The sequence below is a fragment of the Poromitra crassiceps genome (genome assembly GCF_964638095.1).
Source record: "Poromitra crassiceps genome assembly, chromosome: 18".
Taxonomy (NCBI): Eukaryota; Metazoa; Chordata; class Actinopteri; order Beryciformes; family Melamphaidae; genus Poromitra; species Poromitra crassiceps.
The window spans coordinates 5,554,916-5,576,857 of record NC_139636.1 but is presented as its reverse complement, the minus strand read 5'-3'; the positions used below and the strand labels follow the sequence as shown (position 1 = coordinate 5,576,857).

At 46.1% G+C, this 21,942-nt stretch overlaps 1 protein-coding gene across 1 annotated transcript; it reads left to right on the top strand.

The window, feature by feature from the left end:
- Window positions 1–2,142: 2,142 nt before the first annotated feature.
- slc38a8a (solute carrier family 38 member 8a) lies at window positions 2,143–21,181 on the top strand (the record flags this gene model as incomplete). Its single annotated transcript, XM_083654555.1, has 10 exons — window positions 2,143–2,355; window positions 7,809–8,007; window positions 9,088–9,244; window positions 10,056–10,163; window positions 13,527–13,584; window positions 15,882–15,996; window positions 18,505–18,652; window positions 19,250–19,455; window positions 20,199–20,250; window positions 21,079–21,181. The coding sequence occupies 10 exons, from the start codon at window positions 2,143–2,145 to the stop codon at window positions 21,179–21,181; spliced, it is 1,359 nt and encodes a 452-aa protein (XP_083510681.1).
- Window positions 21,182–21,942: the final 761 nt, after the last annotated feature.

Sequence of the window (21,942 nt, the reverse complement as noted above, 5' to 3'; positions counted from 1 at the left end):
TCAGGTTGCTCCCCCAGCCAATACCCATACGCTCCCTCGTTGTGTTCCAATTCCCTCTCGCCCCCCTGACCTCTCTCCCCCCTGACTCCTCCCTCTCTCCCCCCTGACCTCTCTCCCCCCTGACTCCTCCCTCTCTCCCCCCTGACTCCTCCCTCTCTCCCCCCTGACTCCTCCTTCTCTCCCCCCTGACTCCTCCCTCTCTCCCCCCTGACTTCTCCCTCTCTCCCCCCTGACTCCTCCCTCTCTCCCCCCTGACTTCTCCCTCTCTCCCCCCTGACTTCTCCCTCTCTCCCCCCTGACTCCTCTCTCTCTCCCCCGACTCCTCCCTCTCTCCACCCTGACTCCTCCCTCTCTCCCCCCTGACTCCTCCCTCTCTCCCCCCTGACTCCTCCCTCTCTCCCCCCTGACTCCTCCCTCTCTCCACCCTGACTTCTCCCTCTCTCCCCCCTGACTCCTCCCTCTCTCCCCCCTGACTCCTCCCTCTCTCCACCCTGACTCCTCCCTCTCTCCACCCTGACTTCTCCCTCTCTCCCCCCTGACTTCTCCCTCTCTCCCCCCTGACTCCTCCCTCTCTCCCCCCTGACTTCTCCCTCTCTCCCCCCTGACTCCTCCCTCTCTCCCCCCTGACTTCTCCCTCTCTCCCCCCTGACTCCTCCCTCTCTCCCCCCTGACTTCTCCCTCTCTCCCCCCTGACCTCTCTCCCCCCTGACTCCTCCCTCTCTCCCCCCTGACTTCTCCCTCTCTCCCCCCTGACTCCTCCCTCTCTCCCCCCTGACTTCTCCCTCTCTCCCCCCTGACTTCTCCCTCTCTCCCCCCTGACTTCTCCCTCTCTCCCCCCTGACCTCTCTCCCCCCTGACTCCTCCCTCTCTCCCCCCTGACCTCTCTCCCCCCTGACTTCTCCCTCTCTCCCCCCTGACTTCTCCCTCTCTCCCCCCTGACCTCTCTCCCCCCTGACTTCTCCCTCTCTCCCCCCTGACCTCTCTCCCCCCTGACTTCTCCCTCTCTCCCCCCTGACCTCTCTCCCCCCTGACTTCTCCCTCTCTCCCCCCTGACTTCTCCCTCTCTCCCCCCTGACTCCTCCCTCTCTCCCCCCTGACTTCTCCCTCTCTCCACCCTGACTTCTCCCTCTCTCCCCCCTGACTTCTCCCTCTCTCCCCCCTGACTTCTCCCTCTCTCCCCCCTGACTTCTCGCTGACATGACTGCATGTGACAGACAGCCTGGCCGTCGGGACACTGCCCCCCCCCCCGCCTTCTCTCACATCCTTCTCATACCTTTCCAATTCCTCTTCCAACTCTCCACTTTCCATTTTCTCCCAGACCCCCCTCCTCTCCCAGACCCCCTCCTCTCCCTATGCCTGTGTCACTGCTGTCCCTGAGTGTGCTCCACACCTGACGCCACACATAGGCCATACTACTTTACCCATCCACCTCTCTGCTGTTCGGATGTATACCTCCTCTCCTCTAACATCTCTGCTGTTCCTCATTCCTCTTAACTCTATTTCAACTTGTGGCCTCCCTCTGTATACCCTCACACTCACATTCCTGCTCCCCACGTTTGCCTCTCCTTAGTGACCTCCCTGAATGTGACAGTTGCAACCCCACCTCCTACACACACACACACACAAACACACACACACACACACACACACACACACACACACACACACACACACACACACACACACACACACACACACACACACACACAAATACATTTATGACCAAAGGCTTGGATGGCTTGAATGCTTAATTCACAAGGCATATAGGCCGCCTATTTATGATGTGTGAAGTCAGTAGGCTACTAGTAGCTTTTTTGACATCCAACATGCTACAAATGAAAAACAAAAACGTTAAAGTTTAATTAGTCTAAAAGAGGGGGGGGGGGGGGTTCAAAAGAAAGGTTTCTCTCGTTATGCTCCCAAAATCCACCTCATAAAATCACATAATTCAGTGTAGTTTCCGAGCGGCACTTGAAGGCACCACCAGTCCGGCTGACCCCTCCCCTCCCTCCCTCCCTCCCTCCCGGCTCACCTTGCAGCTGCCAGGCACAGCGGTGTGCCTGTGGCCGGGCCCGGTGAGTGTGGAGCGGAGGAGCGCTGTGTGTGTGTGTGTGTGTGTGTGTGTGCTGTAGCATCTGAAGCATGGAGGAGCTGGCCAGAGAAAGCATCAGCCTGCTGGCCTCGGCCTCAGCCAAGCCCCGGGCCCCGCTGGACGCTGCCGTGCACGGGCCGCGGCTCGGCTCCCTGGGGGCCGTCTTCATCATGCTCAAGTCCGCACTGGGCGCCGGACTCCTCAACTTTCCCTGGGCCTTCGAGAGAGCCGGGGGCATCCGCAACGCTGTCACCGTGGAGCTGGTGGGGACATATCTGTTTTAATTAATTCACAAGTACATCAATAAATTGGTGAATTAGTTAATCAATCAGTTAATTACTTAATTCATTAATTTATCGTTTTATTAAATCAGATTGTAGATATTTCGTAGTTCTAGCAAACCCATCTGAGAACCAGCAAACTTAGCTGGTTCTCAAAGGTGATGTCAAAATACCTTTTTCTTTCTTCCCCCCCTTTACATTTCTCTAGTAGGCTAATATTTTATAAGGTGTATTTCTTATATATTTTCTGATGGAATGTTTGTTAGAGGGAGACACAGCTTGTCTGCAGAGGCCTCAATCAAATTGTGTGCATTGGCGAGGTTCAATAAGGAGAAGATTGTGATCTGTTCCAGCTGAGAGTGGTGGGAGAGTCTGCAGAGTTTGGGGGAGTCTGCATTGGCAGTTGGCAAAGAAAATATAAGTGTGTGAGGAGCCACTACGATCATATTATGGGAATCTGGAATGGATCCTGTCAACAGCCAATCAAAAACTATGATGTGGAGTTATGCCAACAAGGCAACACAGTCAGTGTTTAGACCACACCAAGCCCAAGGAACAACCAACTATTTCATACAATAGATTTGTACATGGGCTAAACTTTTACAGATCTTTCTGGTAACGTTAGTACGTTACCCAAGGAAGACACAAATTACACAAAACCTTAATGCAAACCAGCTGCCGATTTTAGACCTTAACGTCAGGTTTTATATTTATTTATTGCCACTGTAGCCAACATGGTCTACAAACATTCTTATTCCACTTCAGCTTTTGCTCCGTTGTGTGGCAACAGGTGTTTGATTGACATCTGCTACTCACCTCCACCTGTCTCTGCAGTCTGTGCCATCCGCTTCCACACCTTTACGTCAAAATGCCTTTTGTGTCTTTTCTGGGTCATTCTGTTGTCGTCCCTCTCTGCTTCTCGCTCTCTCCTTTCCGCTTTCCAGGCCTTGGTGGTGCTGAAGTATTCGACGCACAGCTCTGTAGGTTGCAATCCCCCTTTTTTTCTGAACATCAAGTCCTCTGTAAACAACTCGAGCGAAAACCAGGCAGTCACCATTGATTTTATTACAGTACAACTCCTGTTGTGTTGTTGGCGACCTCCCCGTGTGTTATAATATATAGACGCACTAACCTCCCTGTGTGTTATAATATATAGACACACTAACCTCCCTGTGTGTTATAATATATAGACACACTAACCTCCCTGTGTGTTATAATATATAGACACACTAACCTCCCTGTGTGTTATAATATATAGACACAGTAACCTCCCTGTGTGTTATAATATATAGACAAACTTTTCCTGTGTTTCAAACTGGCATGCAGGTGAATAGTTGATGACAGAATTTTCACATGAGGGCCACAGACGCCATTTGTCTCGACCCCAAATCTGAGAATATTTTTGACTGTTGGATATGATTTTGTCCAGGATTCCATGAATATCTGTATAGTAGGTAGAGAGATAACAGACTATCTGTATAGTAGGTAGAGAGATAACAGACTATCTGTATAGTAGGTAGAGAGATAACAGACTATCTGTATAGTAGGTAGAGAGATAACAGACTATCTGTATAGTAGGTAGAGAGATAACAGACTATCTGTATAGTAGGTAGAGAGATAACAGACTATCTGTATTGTAGGTAGAGAGATAACAGACTATCTGTATAGTAGGTAGAGAGATAACAGACTATCTGTATTGTAGGTAGAGAGATAACAGACTATCTGTATAGTAGGTAGAGAGATAACAGACTATCTGTATAGTAGGTAGAGACATAACAGACTGTCTGTATTGTAGGTAGAGAGATAACAGACTATCTGTATTGTAGGTAGAGAGATAACAGACTATCTGTATAGTAGGTAGAGAGATAACAGACTATCTGTATTGTAGGTAGAGAGATAACAGACTATCTGTATAGTAGGTAGAGAGATAACAGACTATCTGTATAGTAGGTAGAGAGATAACAGACTATCTGTATAGTAGGTAGAGAGATAACAGACTATCTGTATAGTAGGTAGAGAGATAACAGCCCAACTAAGATCAAAATGCTCATTCTTCTACATTCTGTAATTGTGTTAACTAAGTTAAACACTTCATCAATTTGCTGGGACCCCTCCCTCATGGACCCCTGGTAGTCCCTGCAGCCCACGTTGAGCAGACCAGAGCCCCATTAGATGAGTCTATGGAGGGCGGGGAGATAATAGTCACTACAGCCAATTTGTCCTAGTGCTGCCTTCAAGCGAATGCAGTACTATATTACATAAATTCACCTATTCCTGATTTTGCTGACCCCTAGGGCCTAGAGCAGAGGTTCTCAAATGTTTTTCAGCCAAGGACCCCTTACACGATAGAAAATATACCGGGGACCCCCTCATTCTGATTTGCGCTTTTGGGCTACGCTTAATTGTTTCCACGGTAACGTGCTTGACTTTTAAATTGATAGGTTTGTTAGATTAGAATGTAACCCATGAACCATTTTAGATTTAAAGCGTAACATATTTCCGTTGAACTAATATGAAGCTTTTGCAACAACAACAAGGGTTTGTATTTTTATTTTCCTGAAAACTTTTCGCGGACCCCCTTGCAAAGTGCCACGGACCCCCATTTGAGAACCAATGGCCTAGAGGTCTCCGAACTCCCGTTTGGCAGCCACTGATTTAGTTATCTGGCCTGCGAACAGTGTGAACGGACGACTAAACTCAAATCTGTGGCTACTACCAGATACCCAAACCATGCAGTTCTATATTTCTACCTTTTTGGCTCGTATAGATCATCCTTTTCTTGTCCTCTTGTGGCTGCTGGCCTCTCTAGCTTCCACTCGTCTTCTTGAATGAGCGGTCCAGCAGCAGACAAGGAGGCCTCACTGGCTCCATGCTGTTCCTCACCGGCTCTATTGTTCCTCACCAGCTCTACAGTATCACACAGGACCTGCATGCTGTTCCTCACCGGCTCTATTGTTCCTCACCAGCTCTACAGTATCACACAGGACCTGCATGCTGTTCCTCACCGGCTCTATTGTTCCTCACCAGCTCTACAGTATCACACAGGACCTGCATGCTGTTCCTCACCGGCTCTATTGTTCCTCACCAGCTCTACAGTATCACACAGGACCTGCATGCTGTTCCTCACCAGCTCTATTGTTCCTCACCGTCAGTTATTGTGTTAACTGACGGGGAATAAATGAGTCCAAACTGTTCCATAGAAACAGAGAAAAACAGATTTTTATTAAGATTTTCTTGTCCAGTGATAAACCCCCACCCCTCCAAATACCAATCCTAAATCTTAGATTTCTGAAAATAAGTCACTATATTATGTCAGTACTTACAGATTATAGTATATTTAAACATGATGGATGTCAACAACAGTGAAAAGCGGTGCTGCTGCATCTCTGCTTGTGCCGGGGAACCTTTAGAACCGCTCTGATTGTTCTCCTGTGATCTGATCTCCCTGCAGAGTGTTGGACACTATAATTGGGGCGAAGGTCAAAAACTTGATTTGACCGTTTCTCCCCCCCCCCCCCCCCCTCTGTATCTCCCAATTAGGCCACTTTCCTTCGTTAGACTGCAAGGATCCTAAATACTTGGCTGGCCAGTAACTTTGGAGCTTAATTGGATCACATCCACCCGTGCTCTTTGACTTGACTTCTAAACCTTGGATCTTCTCTTTATAGCTCATTTGCACTTCCAAAATTGCTTGTACTTGCATGTTGATCATGTCAGACACTTGCCCAAGGTTTTCTTCTTCTTCTTCTTCTTTCCTCCACATGTAGTTTCCTCTAGCTGTCTAGATGGTGTTCCCCTGGTGGTTAATGGCCTATGGGCACGTCAGTGGTCTTCCTCTCATTGCATGTCTCTCTGCTGCTCATCAGCATATATACTGTCAACTCCAGAGGAAATTTAAGCCAGGCCACAGTGGACTTTTCTCACTTCAGCTGTGTGTGTCAACAGTTATGTTAGTCAGCAAAGGTCACTCACGTTCATCCCGTGGATTGGATTCTGTTAGACAGATGGAGAGACTCAGGTCTCTGAGAACCAACTCACTTGGGAGGTTCTCAACTGTCTGGGACTGGTTGTTGGCCTACTTTGACAAGGTTAAGAATGACAGGCTGGTGATTGAGGTTAGGGGTGACTGATTGCTTGCCCGGCTGGTACCTCATGCATATGATCTATTACAAACATGAGCACCTTATGTGGCTGGTAGCACCACATTGCATTGTCGATGATGTGTATGTATATATATATATATATATATAAGTGGTAAACTGGTTGGTCACACTGATTGAGCAGAGCAGCGGAAGGCCACAAATGCAACAAAGCAATTTGTTTTATTCACCAATATAGGATGCAACAAATCAATGAAACCATACACAAACAAAAAGATGAGATTGAATTTATTTATTTTGACTCATTTCACACATGTATATTTAAACAGCAAATCATTTATATTTTCCCTGCTCATTGGATGATATAACTATTAGAAGAAATGTGTGTTGTTTTCATTTGCACATTGATCTGGTGTGAGATACGGTTTTAGTAAAATTTTGTTCTTTAATTATAGCGCCCCCATTAGGCCAATCGGTGTACTTAGTCAGAGTAGCTGAATGTGTGCAGTACACAAAAAAAAATTCTCATGATGGCGAAGGCATGACTCGCCCCTCTCTGCCTCTGATTGGCCTAGCATCAAATGTTCATCCAATCACATTCGCTTAGCTATCCTGCGTCTCTTTCGACAGTCTGTGGTGAGACTCAGTGGGTCAGACAGACAGCAGTTTTGCTTGCTAGCCTGAATGAAAGACGCCATGTGTGTTTATGTTTTTAATATAGTCTGGCCCTGTGGTTTATAACGCTGCTGCTACTCTTGGCAGTGCATGTATGTAGCCTATAGGGAAATAAAAAAAAATAGATAAAAGACGTGTTTGAATTGAAATATAAATCAGAAGAATCAAGGTGATGACATTTAGAATGAAAAGAAAAAATACACATTCAAGTAGGCCACTGATCTCACACATAACCTTTTGATTCTATGCTGCCATCTGCCATCTCATGCTTGTTGATTTAATGATTGTTTTGCACCTGCTGCTCACGTTATGAACAAATAATGCTTGACTGAATGAAATATATTAGGCTCGTTTGAGATGACTTCTGACTCGCCTGGGAAGCAGGCGAGAGCAGCCAAGTGCAGTCAGCCAATCCGAGGCAATGAGGGGCGGGTCATGCCTTCGCCTAGCCTTCGCCATCATGGGAAAAAAAATATTGCGTGCAGTACGCTTCATGTCAATCAGATTTCCGGTGTCGGTTAGTAATTTTGACCTTAAATCATAGCGCCCCCATGAGGCCAATCACTGTTTTCTTGTTTTTTTGTTATGTCGGAGGACACACCATCCCTCAAGGTGTCCGACCACCCAGTTTCATCACTTTGATGTGATACATTCCCCCAGGTCTCCCTCGTGTTCCTGATCAGTGGTCTGATCATCCTGGGCTACTCGTCGTCCATCAGTGGCCGGTGTACGTACCAGGCGGTGGTGAAGCAGGTGTGTGGGCCGGCCATCGGCCAGCTGTGTGAGATCTGCTTCGTCTTCAACCTCTTCATGATCTCTGTGGCCTTTCTGGTCATCGTGGACGACCAGCTGGAGAAATGTGAGTTGGGACCAGCGTAGGGATGCAACCATTATAGATTTTAATGATATTATGATTATAGTCTGAGGAAAAAATCATTATTGATTCTTATTGAATCCACAACTGTGATTTTTTTTTTTTTTTTTTTCAAAACTAGGGTATCGGCCCTTTCGGGGGGCGAATCCAGACCATTGCCACCATTTCTAAGCTTTCTATTGGAATGTATGGTCAATAGAGCTCATTTACATCAAATTACGGTAGACCTTTTTGTGTGATTTCAATGATATACCAATGGAAACATGGAACTGATGCCAAACATGGACATGATGCCATCAAAATGACGTCAGTTTTGTAATGACCAGTAAAATCTTAAAATTGGAAGCCTTACCTACAAAAAACCCAGGAAAGTAATAAAATGCATGCTTTTTGTAAACAATAATAAAAAATAAATAGCTGGAGGCCCAAAAATAGCATTTCTTGGGCTTTATAATGGGGGATATTTCTTTAAATTTGACACTGCACTCTGTGCACTGCACAAAATCTATCAAACTCAATGTTGTGCTAATCTTTTACATATACCACACTGTGAGAATCCCACCCCACAAAAATCATTTTACATTATATGTGATTTTGAGGACAATACGAGGGTTAACTTCCACAGTCCCATAATGTCCCTTTAACTTCCACAGTCCCATAATGTCCCTTTTTTGAGAGTGAGAACAGAAACAATCAGTGTTCCTTACAAACTGTCACGTTTTAAACCGCAGTTAATGTAATAGTGAAATCGCTACATCCCTACCCCAGTGTGGATCTCATTGTCTTTTTTGACTCCTACCCACCATACTCTTAACCAGACTTGTTCTGGCCTGTGTGTGTGTGCGTGTGTGTGTACGTGTGTGCGTGTGTGTGTGTGCGTGTGTGTGTGTGTGTGGGCTGGTGTGTGCGTGTGCGTGTGTGTGTGTGTGTGTGTGTGTGTGTGTGTGTGTGGGCTGGTGTGTGCGTGTGCGTGTGTGTGTGTGTGTGTATGTGTGTGTGTGTGTGTGGGCTGGTGTGTGTGTGTGTGTGTGTGTGTGTGTGTGTACGTGTGTGTGTGTGTCTCAGTGTGTGGCTCCCTGTATGAGCTGGTGAGTGGCCTGTCGGAGGTGGACATGCCACACCACTGGCACACAGGCCAGCGCTTCGCCCTGCTGCTGCTGTGTCTCTTCCTCATCCTGCCGCTGTCCATCCCCAAAGAGATCAGCATCCAGAAATACATCAGGTCTGACACACACACACGCATGCCCACACACACGCATGCCCACACACACGCCAGCACACGCATGCACGCACACACACACGCACGCACACACACACATACACGCCCACACACACGCATGCCCACACACATGCCTGCACACACACGCACACCCACACACACACATGCATGCACTCACTCGCACGCACACACACACATGCATGCACACACACGCCCACACACACACATGCATGCATGCACACGCACGCCCACACACACACATGCATGCACACACATGCACGCCCACACACACACATGCATGCATGCACACACATGCACGCCCACACACACACACACACACACACACACGCACGCCCACACACACACACACACACACACACACACACACACACACGCACGCCCACACACACACGCACGCCCACACACACACATGCATGCACACACACGCACGCCCACACACACACATGCCCGCGCACACACACACGCACGCACGCACACATGCATGCACACACGCGCACACACACACACACACATGCACACACACACGCATGCACACACACGCACGCCCACACACACATGCATGCACACACATACACACATGCATGCATGCAAGTTTACTGTATTTCCTGTCAGTTATTGTGTTGGCAAAATAAAAACCCAACACTGCAACAGGAAGTAAGTTAGGGGCAATTTAGAATGTTTATGTTGTCAAGTAAAAACAGTCTATATATTTATATATAGTCTATATATTGCAAATGAACTAAAACATGACAGTAGTTTGTTAAACTTCGTTTTCATCAATGTCCTCTCTCAGTGTTCTTGGCACCCTGGCAGCGACCTACCTGACCATAGCCATGATCATCAAGTACCACACCAGGCCTACACTGCAGGTTTACACCGCGCCCCTCTACAGCAGCACAGGGTGAGTTTACCACACCGTGCCTACACTGCAGGTTCACACCGCACCCCTCTACAGCAGCACAGGGTGAGTGTCCCACACCAGGCCTACACTGCAGGTTTACACCGCGCCCCTCTACAGCAGCACAGGGTGAGTTTACCACACCGTGCCTACACTGCAGGTTTATACCGCGCCCCTCTACAGCAGTGCTGTAGTGCACCTTCACTAACATTATAGGGCATGACACATAACATTCTCATTTGAAATCCTCTTTTTTACAGCCTATAAAAAAATAATAAAAAAGCTTAAATCCTCTTAAAAAAAATTAAGTGCCGTGTCAGGCACCGTTTAGGCACCGATACCGTTTTAAAAGTATCGTTTTAGCACCTGTATCATTTTAAAAGTATCGTTTTAGCACCGGTATCGGAAAAATATGAAACGATACCCATCCCTAATTATGATCAGTTACAGCTCGGGGTTAAATGCAGTAATAATAACAGACAGAAATCATCAGTGTTGTCACTAAACAATCACAACTCAAAGACACAAATATTACACAATTCTCTTCATGAGGTCATCACTTAGCGTTATTAGCATCACGGAAATCATGGATATACAGGATATATATACATGGATATTGGCAGACTGTAAAGTGAAAAAAGTGTAAAAGAAAGAATTCAAATGAAATGCCAAACAGTACGGGTGTGTGTGTGTGTGTGTGGTGGGGGCGGTGGGGGATAATGAGCACTGTAAAAAATGTCAGTGCGCTCCTTTTTCCAAACATCAAAGTTTCATCTTGCGGGGCATCTTTCCATAAATGCACTTTATCACCGGAGCCAGTTGGCGTTACGAGGTCGTTTCTGCGATGGATGGCTGTCCCGAGTCTTGTCCATAAATCTGCTTTGAATCCGGGCCACCGGGACACAAACTAGATCAAACCTCCTCCCTTCTTCTGCTCTGCTCGCTCTCCTTAAAGGTCCCATTTTATGCTGTTTGTTTTAGCTGATTCTCATGGGTCACACACAGTAGATCAGGGCTATTCAACGACATTGTTCAGGGGGCCACATTGTCAGAAACCTAAGGGGCCGGGGGGCCGGACCGTTCCCCAAGCTATTAATCCCATTATATGTACAGTACACTTGACACAACGCGCCACCACAATTTCAAAACTTTTATTTCGCTACATTGCAAAAGTAGCTTGATTTTAATTTAAAAGTGCTTAATTTCTGTGCAACAAAAGCTGTGTTAAAGCCCCAAAAGTAAACGCATATTTCAAACAAATCTAAGTATTCTACAACACCATGTCAGCCATTTGAAATATAATTTGGTCAATTCTGACATCTCTTATCTAGCGACACCACAGCACTGTAAACATTTATAGTGCATCAGGAAAGGAAAACAACTGTAAACATTCTTAACTATAAAGTTGTTCGTATGAATAGACTAGTTGTATTTTTTGTCAATACCTGACAGTTTCAACTGCTGCTTCCTGCAATCTTCATCAGAGACGTCACGTACAACTATGTCTATTCATACTAACAACTTTATAGTTAACGTTAGACGAAAGGAACTTGTTTGGACTGTAAACATTCTTTCTGGTTTACAACCTAGCACAGTATTAAATACTGAGTATCTCATGAAAAACTATTAATATTGCATCTTTTGTGTTTAGCTACTGTACGTCACAGCATTGTAACTGTAATTGTAGTGCAGCAAGAAAGGAAAACCTAGCTAGCTACATCACACATCTCCTGAAAAACCATTTATAATGCATCTTTCTTGATTAGCTACATCACAGCACCATCTCCTGAAAAAACATTAATATTGCACCTTTCTTGTGGCTTCACAGCATCATCACAGCATCTCCTGAAAAACATTTATAGTGCATCTGACTTGTTTAGCTCACTTTAGCTACATCACATCTGAAAAACAACCATTCGGCTGTAATAAGTAAATTAAAGCAGCTACGAGCAAGATTTTCGATTGTTATTAAACAGTCTAAATTGAATATCGATGCATCACATCTTACCTCTAATAGTAGACGAGACCAACGCTGAGTAGTCTCGCTTGAACCCCGAGTGAATCGGGCAGTGTTGTCTTGACGATTAGTCTGTCTGCGGCCGGGGCAGATCAGGAAGTGAAATGAAATGGTTTGCGGCAGCCACTTTGGCCATAACCACAAAATAACAAAATAACTTCCAAACAAACTGTTAGAATATAACGAGAGATGTTCGCGAGAGTAGCAAGCCCCTGGATGTAGCGACCATGGCGTTCTCCGTGTTTATGGTCTGTTGCTAGGCAGAGCGAAATGGTTGAAGGCAGGCAGCTGCCGTAAACCATTTCGTTTCACTTCCGGGTTTATCCGGCCCGCCGGAAGACAGATAGCGAGAGAGAGCCTGGTGACGCGAGGTTAGTAGACAGACACAAGACTCTATAATCATCAAGAGAGAAATCTCCGATTCACACGGGTTTGGTCTCAGCTACTATTATAGGTAAGATGTGATGCATCAATATTATAATTATACTGTTTAATAACAATCGAAAATCTTGCTCGTAGCTGCTTTAAGTTTAATTATATATATATATATACCGGTGTGTGTGTATATATATATATATATATATATATATATATATATACTAGGGGTGTCACGATACACTCAGTTCACGATACGATACGTATCACGATACTGGGTTCACGATAACGATACGATACGATTTTAACAATATTTTTTTAAACTTGAATAATGACAATATATGACTGGAAAAGTAGTATTTTATTTGAAATGCACAAATACAAAACATGCTGTTGTGGGAAATTGTTATTACAATAACAACTAGAAAAAACATGAGATTGGAGATAAGGCTTATCTTGAAATAGAATGAGTTACACCGTCACTTAGATTTACTTTGAACTAAAAGGTTTCTCAGCAGTATAAATTCTCATTATGCATCTTCAGTTTTTCTTCAAACTCAAACAACAAGACTTTTCTTAGTCTATTTTTTATGCATCTTCAGTTTTTCCTGTCAAGTAAACAGTTTTGCCAGAAACTCAATTGAATGGTTTCTCTCCTGTATAACTTATCATGTGTCTCTTCAGAGACTTGTTCAACTGAACTACTTTCCACACATTGAACTTCAACAAACAAAGACGTTTCTTAGTCTATTTAAAAAAAAAAAATTATAAAAAAAATTATAAAAAAAATATTTATAAAAAAAAAAAAAAAATCGCGATATGAGATTTCATCTCAACGATACATATCGTGACGTTTTACTATCGCGAAATTTCGTGGGACGATATATTGTGACACCCCTAATATATACTGTGTAAAATATGAAGTGAAGTGAATTCCACCAAATGACTCGTCAATCTTCTCTCTCTCTGTATAGGATCAGCTCCTGGGCTTCCATGTTCAGCGTCGTCCCAACCATCTGCTTTGGTTTCCAAGTGAGTGCGGCATTTTAAAATGTGTGTCTGATGTGTGGTGAGCTGATGTGTGGTGAGCTGATGTGTGGTGAGCTGATGTGTGGTGAGCTGATGTGTGGTGAGTCTGATGTGTGGTGAGTCTGATGTGTGGTGAGTCTGATGTGTGGTGAGCTGATGTGTGGTGAGTCTGATGTGTGGTGAGTCTGATGTGTGGTGAGCTGATGTGTGGTGAGTCTGATGTGTGGTGAGCTGATGTGTGGTGAGTCTGATGTGTGGTGAGCTGATGTGTGGTGAGCTGATGTGTGGTGAGTCTGATGTGTGGTGAGCTGATGTGTGGTGAGTCTGATGTGTGGTGAGTCTGATGTGTGGTGAGTCTGATGTGTGGTGAGTCTGATGTGTGGTGAGCTGATGTGTGGTGAGCTGATGTGTGGTGAGTCTGATGTGTGGTGAGTCTGATGTGTGGTGAGTCTGATGTGTGGTGAGTCTGATGTGTGGTGAGTCTGATGTGTGGTGAGTCTGATGTGTGGTGAGCTGATGTGTGGTGAGTCTGATGTGTGGTGAGTCTGATGTGTGGTGAGCTGATGTGTGGTGAGTCTGATGTGTGGTGAGCTGATGTGTGGTGAGGCTGATGTGTGGTGAGCTGATGTGTGGTGAGCTGATGTGTGGTGAGCTGATGTGTGGTGAGTGTGATAGCTGATGTGTGGTGAGCATTCTGGCGCAAACTGGCTGCCCTGCATCACCCAGGTCATCAGTGGTGGATGAGTTGAGTTTCCCTACATCCCACACACAACCATTCACGCCCCCTATATGTGAAGCGCTTTGGGTGCCTTTAAAAAAGCGCTCTGCGAACCGGAGCGGAGGAGATCACACGGTCAGTCTGAGGTGGGACGGACCATTACATTACATTATGTCATTTGGCAGACGCTTTTATCCAAAGCGACTTACAATAACACATTTTTGTCAGCAATAGAGCAATCAACTATGTAACACAGTCTATGACAACTACAACTTCTGAAGGAACAGTGGTACGAGTTAAGGTTCGTGTAGATTTTTTTTTTTTTTTTTTTTTTTTTTAAGAGAGAGAAAGATGTTAGTTGAAGAAGGGCCCAGATGGAGCCTGAAAAGGTGAGTCTTTAGTCTTTTCCGAAAGACCGGCAGTGATTCGGCCGACGGGACCGAAGGTGGAAGCTCGTTCCACCATTGAGGTGCCAGGGACGAGAAGAGTCGTGAACGGGATGAGCGACTTTTGAGCCCCCGTAGTGGAGGAGGGGCGAGGCGTCCTGCACTGGTGGAGGAGCGGAGGGAGCGGTGAGAGGTTTGGACCCATGTGGAACTTAGTTACCACGTTGCCACGGCAACCCCCTGAAGGATGCTGCCCAAATCTAATGAAAGGAGTGGAAAGTGAGGAAAAGGATTGATGCATGTCCACCTTCACACACACACACACACACACACACTCTCACACACACACACACACCTCGCTCAGGCAGCCCCTGAGGGAAGGAGTGATTGCGGTGCGAGGGGGTTGAAAAGGGAACTGATGAGTTCCGGAGAGGAGAGGCGGAGGCAGGAGGAGAGGAGAGGCGGAGGAGGAGAGGAGAGGAGAGGAGAGGCGGGGGCAGAGAGGAGAGGAGAGGCGGAGGAGGAGAGGCGTAGGCAGGGCAAACGAGATTGAAGATGGGGTCGGGACAAAGGCAGTGTGCGTTGTGACCCCTGTGATGGCTGCCTTTCTTTCTATGCTCGCCTTGGAGTCGGTCCTGCTCTCATCTTGGTTCATCACAACCCTCAAAAGCATCCGAGGATAATAAGACAGAAGAACGACCCTGGGATCCTCGGCAATGTCCCGGTTTAGAGAGAGACTCCCTGATTTCATGGCCCGCGCTAAACCGCAGCAGCTGTAGTGTTTGCTTGGTGTTCTCACCAAGCACCAACCTCCGGTTCTGAAAAATGAAGTCTCGATTTGGCCGTTTGAGGTTGGCTCGAAAAGCATTTCATTGCCGTTGTAGCACCCGGCTTGCACTGCCATTTACTGTCTTTCCCCATTCATTTCGAAAAATTCTTATATAACGAGTTTTAAGAAAATAAAATTGTATTTGTTATTTTTTGTTCTTGCTCAAACCGAATGTTTCAGCATGATCGCCGATCATGGACCAGCAGCAGGCGGAGCTGTGGCTCTGTTTGGCTCCAATGAACCAAGATGGCGACAGCCAAAATTCCAAACTCACAGCTTCAAAACGGGAGGCCAGAATCCAATGGGTGATCACTGGGTGGCTGCGTCCATATTTTTACACAGTCTATGGTTTTCGTGTGTTTTCCAGTGCCACGAGGCGTCCATCGCCATCTACAGCAGCATGGACAACCAGCGGCTCTCCCACTGGGTGCTCATCTCTGTGGTGTCCATGATCTTCTGCCTGGTCATCTACTCCCTCACCGGTCAGCATAGTCCCTACTTCCCCTGCCTTCCACATCGCTATCTGTGTCTCTTATCACATATCCAGATCTCTCTCTCTACACACACGAAGCGGGTCAGCTCCAGCAGAAACTGGAAATATAACTTTCAAACAAGCGATAGTCTAAAGCAAGATGACTGTTTCAAGTTTCCTGGAAGCATGCTGTCACCACCTGATTGAATCAGATTTTGAGAGCATCAACAGTCATCAACACTGAGCAGACATTATTTTCTTATAGCGACTTCGTTGATTTTAGCACAGACAAGCACTTGACCTCTGACCTCTCCTTATGGAGAGGCACTTGACCTCTGAATTTGACCCCAGTGGATTAAAAGTGCTGTAGCGACACCTCCCAAAAAAATATTTCCAGTGTATTTCCACTTTGTAATCGTATTTGTATGACTCTCCTTGTAGAATTTTAAATGGATTATTTGGTGTGGATTACTATATATGCACACTCAAATTTGTAAACCACTATAAGGGTTGTTACGATATTAGAATTTCGAACTGCGATACCGATACCCAGGAAGATATCGATACTCAATGCCATTTCCGACACCACGTAACCACACATGCTTCTCCATAATCTAGGGCTGATAAAAACGTATAAAAAACTTTGCCCTTATACACAGCAGATTACCCCTGCTCCAGTCATCAGCCTATCACAACACAGCAGATTACCCCTGCTCCAGTCATCAGCCTATCAGGACACGTGTAGCTTGTTGAAGCAAGATATCCACCAATGATAGGGAGGGAAAAATCTGTAGTATGTTTGATTTTTCATTAAGAGAAAGACCTGCTGGTATCGATATTGTTGTAAATTAGTATTGTATGCGTTTCAAATTACCTGTTGCAATTTGGTATTGTATCAGTTTCACATTTTTAGTATCGATACTGTCAATACTTTTGACAATCTTAATTATGACTTCCTAATTTAGTCCTCTACCCGTCTCTGTCGTGACGTGTAAGTCCTCTTCCTGTCTCTGTCATGACGTGTAAGTCCTCTTCCTGTCTGTCGTGACGTGTAAGTCCTCTTCCTGTCTCTGTCGTGATGTGTAAGTCCTCTTCCTGTCTCTGTCGTGACGTGTAAGTCCTCTTCCTGTCTCTGTCGTGATGTGTAAGTCCTCTTCCTGTCTCTGTCATGACGTGTAAGTCCTCTTCCTGTCTCTGTCGTGACGTGTAAGTCCTCTTCCTGTCTCTGTCGTGATGTGTAAGGCCTCTTCCTGTCTCTGTCGTGACGTGTAAGTCCTCTTCCTGTCTCTGTCGTGATGTGTAAGTCCTCTTCCTGTCTCTGTCAGTGACGTGTAAGTCCTCTTCCTGTCTCTGTCATGACGTGTAAGTCCTCTTCCTGTCTCTGTCGTGACGTGTAAGTCCTCTTCCTGTCTCTGTCAGTGACGTGTAAGTCCTCTTCCTGTCTCTGTCATGACATGTAAGTCCTCTTCCTGTCTCTGTCATGACGTGCAAGTCCTCTTCCTGTCTCTGTCGTGACGTGTAAGTCCTCTTCCTGTCTCTGTCATGACGTGTAAGTCCTCTTCCTGTCTCTGTCATGATGTGTAAGTCCTCTTCCTGTCTCTGTCATGACGTGCAAGTCCTCTTCCTGTCTCTGTCATGACGTGCAAGTCCTCTTCCTGTCTCTGTCATGACGTGTAAGTCCTCTTCCTGTCTCTGTCATGACATGTAAGTCCTCTTCCTGTCTCTGTCATGACGTGTAAGTCCTCTTCCTGTCTCTGTCATGACGTGTAAGTCCTCTTCCTGTCTCTGTCATGACGTGTAAGTCCTCTTCCTGTCTCTGTCGTGACGTGTAAGTCCTCTTCCTGTCTCTGTCATGACGTGCAAGTGCTCTTCCTGTCTCTGTCATGACGTGCAAGTCCTCTTCCTGTCTCTGTCGTGACGTGTAAGTCCTCTTCCTGTCTCTGTCATGACGTGTAAGTCCTCTTCCTGTCTCTGTCATGACGTGCAAGTGCTCTTCCTGTCTCTGTCATGATGTGTAAGTCCTCTTCCTGTCTCTGTCATGACGTGCAAGTCCTCTTCCTGTCTCTGCCATGACGTGCAAGTCCTCTTCCTGTTTCTGTCATGACGTGCAAGTCCTCTTCCTGTCTCTGTCGTGACGTGCAAGTCCTCTTCCTGTCTCTGTCATGACGTGCAAGTCCTCTTCCTGTCTCTGCCATGACGTGCAAGTCCTCTTCCTGTCTCTGTCGTGACGTGTAAGTGACGTGCAAGTCCTCTTTCTGTCTCTGTCGTGACGTGCAAGTCCTCTTCCTGTCTCTGTCGTGACGTGTAAGTCCTCTTCCTGTCTCTGTCGTGACGTGTAAGTCCTCTTCCTGTCTCTGTCGTGACGTGTAAGTCCTCTTCCTGTCTCTGTCGTGATGTGTAAGTCCTCTTCCTGTCTCTGTCGTGACGTGTAAGTCCTCTTCCTGTCTCTGTCGTGACGTGTAAGTCCTCTTCCTGTCTCTGTCGTGACGTGTAAGTCCTCTTCCTGTCTCTGTTGCAGGGGTTTATGGATACCTGATGTTTGGCAGGAACGTGAAGCCAGACATCTTGATGTCTTACACCGGTGACGACATTCTGATGCTCTTTGCCAGGCTGCTGTTTGGAGTCTCCATCATCACCATCTATCCCATTATCCTACTGCTGGGCAGGTCAGTCATTATCCTACTGCTGGGCAGGTCAGTCATTATCCTACTGCTGGGCAGGTCAGCCATTATCCTACTGCTGGCCAGGTCAGTCATTATCCTACTGCTGGGCAGGTCAGCCATTATCCTCCCGCGGGGCAGGTCAGCCATTATCCTCCCGCGTGGCAGGTCAGCGGCTTTTAAGACCCAGGGGCTTTAGTGTAGTATGTGAATATATATGGGGGGGGGGGGGCTCTGGTCATTTTAAAAGTAGCTCTGAAAGCAAAAAAATGCGGGCACCCCTGTATTAGCGTGAATAAAATGGTTGATTTTGATTTTGATTACTTTAGACTGCCAAGATTGATTCTCTGTGTTGACAATTCCACAATGCCAGAAATCAACTGGGAGATATGGGAGCGTACAAAATAAGTTTTCAGATATTATATTTGAACTGTGATTACCATTCAGAGGCTGATGCCGACATTTTTTCCAGATCCGCAGCTTCTACTTAACGATAAATCCCGACATGATGTGAACAACATTATTCATAAAGTGTGAACTTGCCTTTCCAAACCGAACTCTCTCTGACTGGGTGGGACGAACGCACCCTTCCCTCCGCACCAGGTCGGTGATTCAGGACCCCCTGCTGAGCTGGCGGCGGCGGTGGCGGGACGGCGCGGTGACGGAGGGGTTCGAGCGCCGCAGCCGTTACGCGCTGACCGTCCTCTGGATCACTGCGGCGCTGCTCATCGCCATGTTTGTGCCAGACATCAGCAAGGTCATCAGCGTCATCGGAGGCATCAGTGCCTTCTTCATCTTCATCTTCCCAGGTGACGGGAACAAACGCACGCACTAATAACGCAACGTAACCCGGGAGGTAAAAACCAGCTCCGACCTGTAAAAAATGAATTGACCAGTTGCCGAGGTCGGAATTACAGAGCTGGAATTCGGGTATAATTTCAGAGCTCCGGTTTTTTTAATTTGAGGTGTAATTATGCAATATGTGTTCATAATAGTTTATATTTTGCTCTGATTATAGCAATATGTTGAATTCGACAGCTATTTTACCAAGGAACATAGCTAGCTGTGTATGGTTAAAACGGCATGAACGCAATTATGTCGGAGGTCGGAAATTCTGAGTTGAAACTTCAGAGTTCTGAGTTGTCTTGAACGCGGTATAAGCCTCTTCATATTCATGGGTTTCAGTCACGGAACGTTTACGTTGTGGCCGCCATCTTGAAGACCGAACACCGCACACAACTTCTTAGCTGTTGTAAGTCTATGGAAGGACTGTTCAAACCACGCCCTCTTTGAACTAATCACAATCACTTTGATTGCCACAGTAGGTAATCTGATTACACACGCGGAGTTTGACTCATGGCTGCATCTGATCACCTGCACGCCTTACCACTTACCATTGCGCAGGGTATCTTGTTTCAAATTGGTCCTCAAGATGGCGCTGCAACGGCTGTGTGATGTCAACTGTGATCTATGAATAGATGCACAGAATCCACATCTTCTCAAGTTCTTGGTGCTTCTATCCTCCTGAACCCTGTGCTTGTCTTGTGAACAGGCCTTTGTCTGATCTTTGCCATGCAGTCGGAGCCAGTATCCTGTAAGACCAGGTGAGACTGCAGTCTTCCTTCCTCAAGATAAAAACACTTTATTTATTTTAAAAGTAGACTTGGCACAAATCCAAAATAAATATTAAAAGTAGGCTTGGCACAAATCCAAAGAAATATTGTGGAGCCGGAGAAAAGCAAGTGTAAAGACTTGAGTGGGGAAAAGTGTATCAGTCCATAAATTGGCCTTTGTCAACATGTCCACCCTTGGAGCAACCTTGAACATGAGTAGTTTTCTACCTAACAGCAACTGAAAGTGAAAAAAAAAAAAGTTTTCAACTTACTTGTCTTAGTTATTTTTCTGCAAGCCACCTGAGGTTGTGTGTGTGTGTGTGTGTGTGTATAATATCTCTGCTCTGATTTTGAGGAGGTGTTTAAACAAATGACACTGATTGGCCTAATTGGGGAGAGATAATTAAAGTAAAAAAAAAAAGTGAAAGGTTACAACTGCTCCATTACCGCTCTGATTTTGAGAAAATTGGATGGAGGATGCATCCAGATACTGTTGTTCTGCCATCACATGGCTTAATGAGGAGCCTATAATTTAAAGGTCAAAATTAGAAATTCAAATGTTATATTTCAGATGCCATGGTACAATTAACCTGGGCTTTAAAAGGTTTCACTGATTGGCCTGATGGAGGCGCTGTAGTTAAAGGTCAATGACTTTAATTCAATAGCGGTCCAAATCCAATTTGGATAGAAATCTGGAAGGATGATGCATTTTTGCCACAGTGTTCTGGCATGTTGAGGAGATGAGCCTGATCGGTGCGGGTGGCATAACTCATGGTCAAAGAACATTGTTGTCTCCACTGCTTGTCTTCTCCCGTCCAGACTCGTGCTGACAGTCTGGGGCACAGTGACGCTGATCTGTGGAGCCTTCATCTTCGGCCAGAGCACCACCATCGCTGTCATGCAGCTGCTCGGCAAGATCTGACTCCTCGCCTTCATCAGATCCGGGTTGTCATGGAGACAGTGGGGCTCGCAACATCATAACGACCACTGCACCTGTCCGCCTCCACTGGTATCTGGTGCTCTTTTTGAACACAGATGACCCCAGAACTATCCCCCAAACCTGCAGCCATCCCATCGCTCTGTCACAATGAACTCAACTTCCTTCCCTCCTTCAGTATCGATCTGTCACTTTCACTTTGTAACCCTTGACCCTTGACCCTGGATAAAAACAAACCCGTAGCCTCTCTTCACTAAAGCTGTATACGTCTTCTGTGTATCTAAATGGATGAGGGATTTGCAGCAGGATGGTGGTACAATAAATTGTTTTTGCATCATAATTACACCACCTGTATCTGGGTCCATCATAATTACACCACCTGTATCTGGGTGGATCGTTTGTCACCAACACTTTCCCTTTGCACCATCAGTTTAGGAAATAAGTTGCACTCTCATTTGCACAGTCTGCACACTGCCACCAGTCTGCAGACTGACATTTTTTTTTCCTTTTTTTAGAGACAACAGTTTTTACATACACATTAACCCTGAGCAGTTGCCGGATTGGGCCGATTTTCGGAAATATTTCCGACTGCCACCAGTCTGCACACACTACACTACACACAGCCTGGATGGTGGAGCCTGGATGCGAACGCGTCCATTGACGTAACCTGTTGGCATCCGCTGACTGTAAAGCCATTGTGTACATCAGGGGTTCCCAAACTTTTCAGACCAAGTACCCTGACGTAC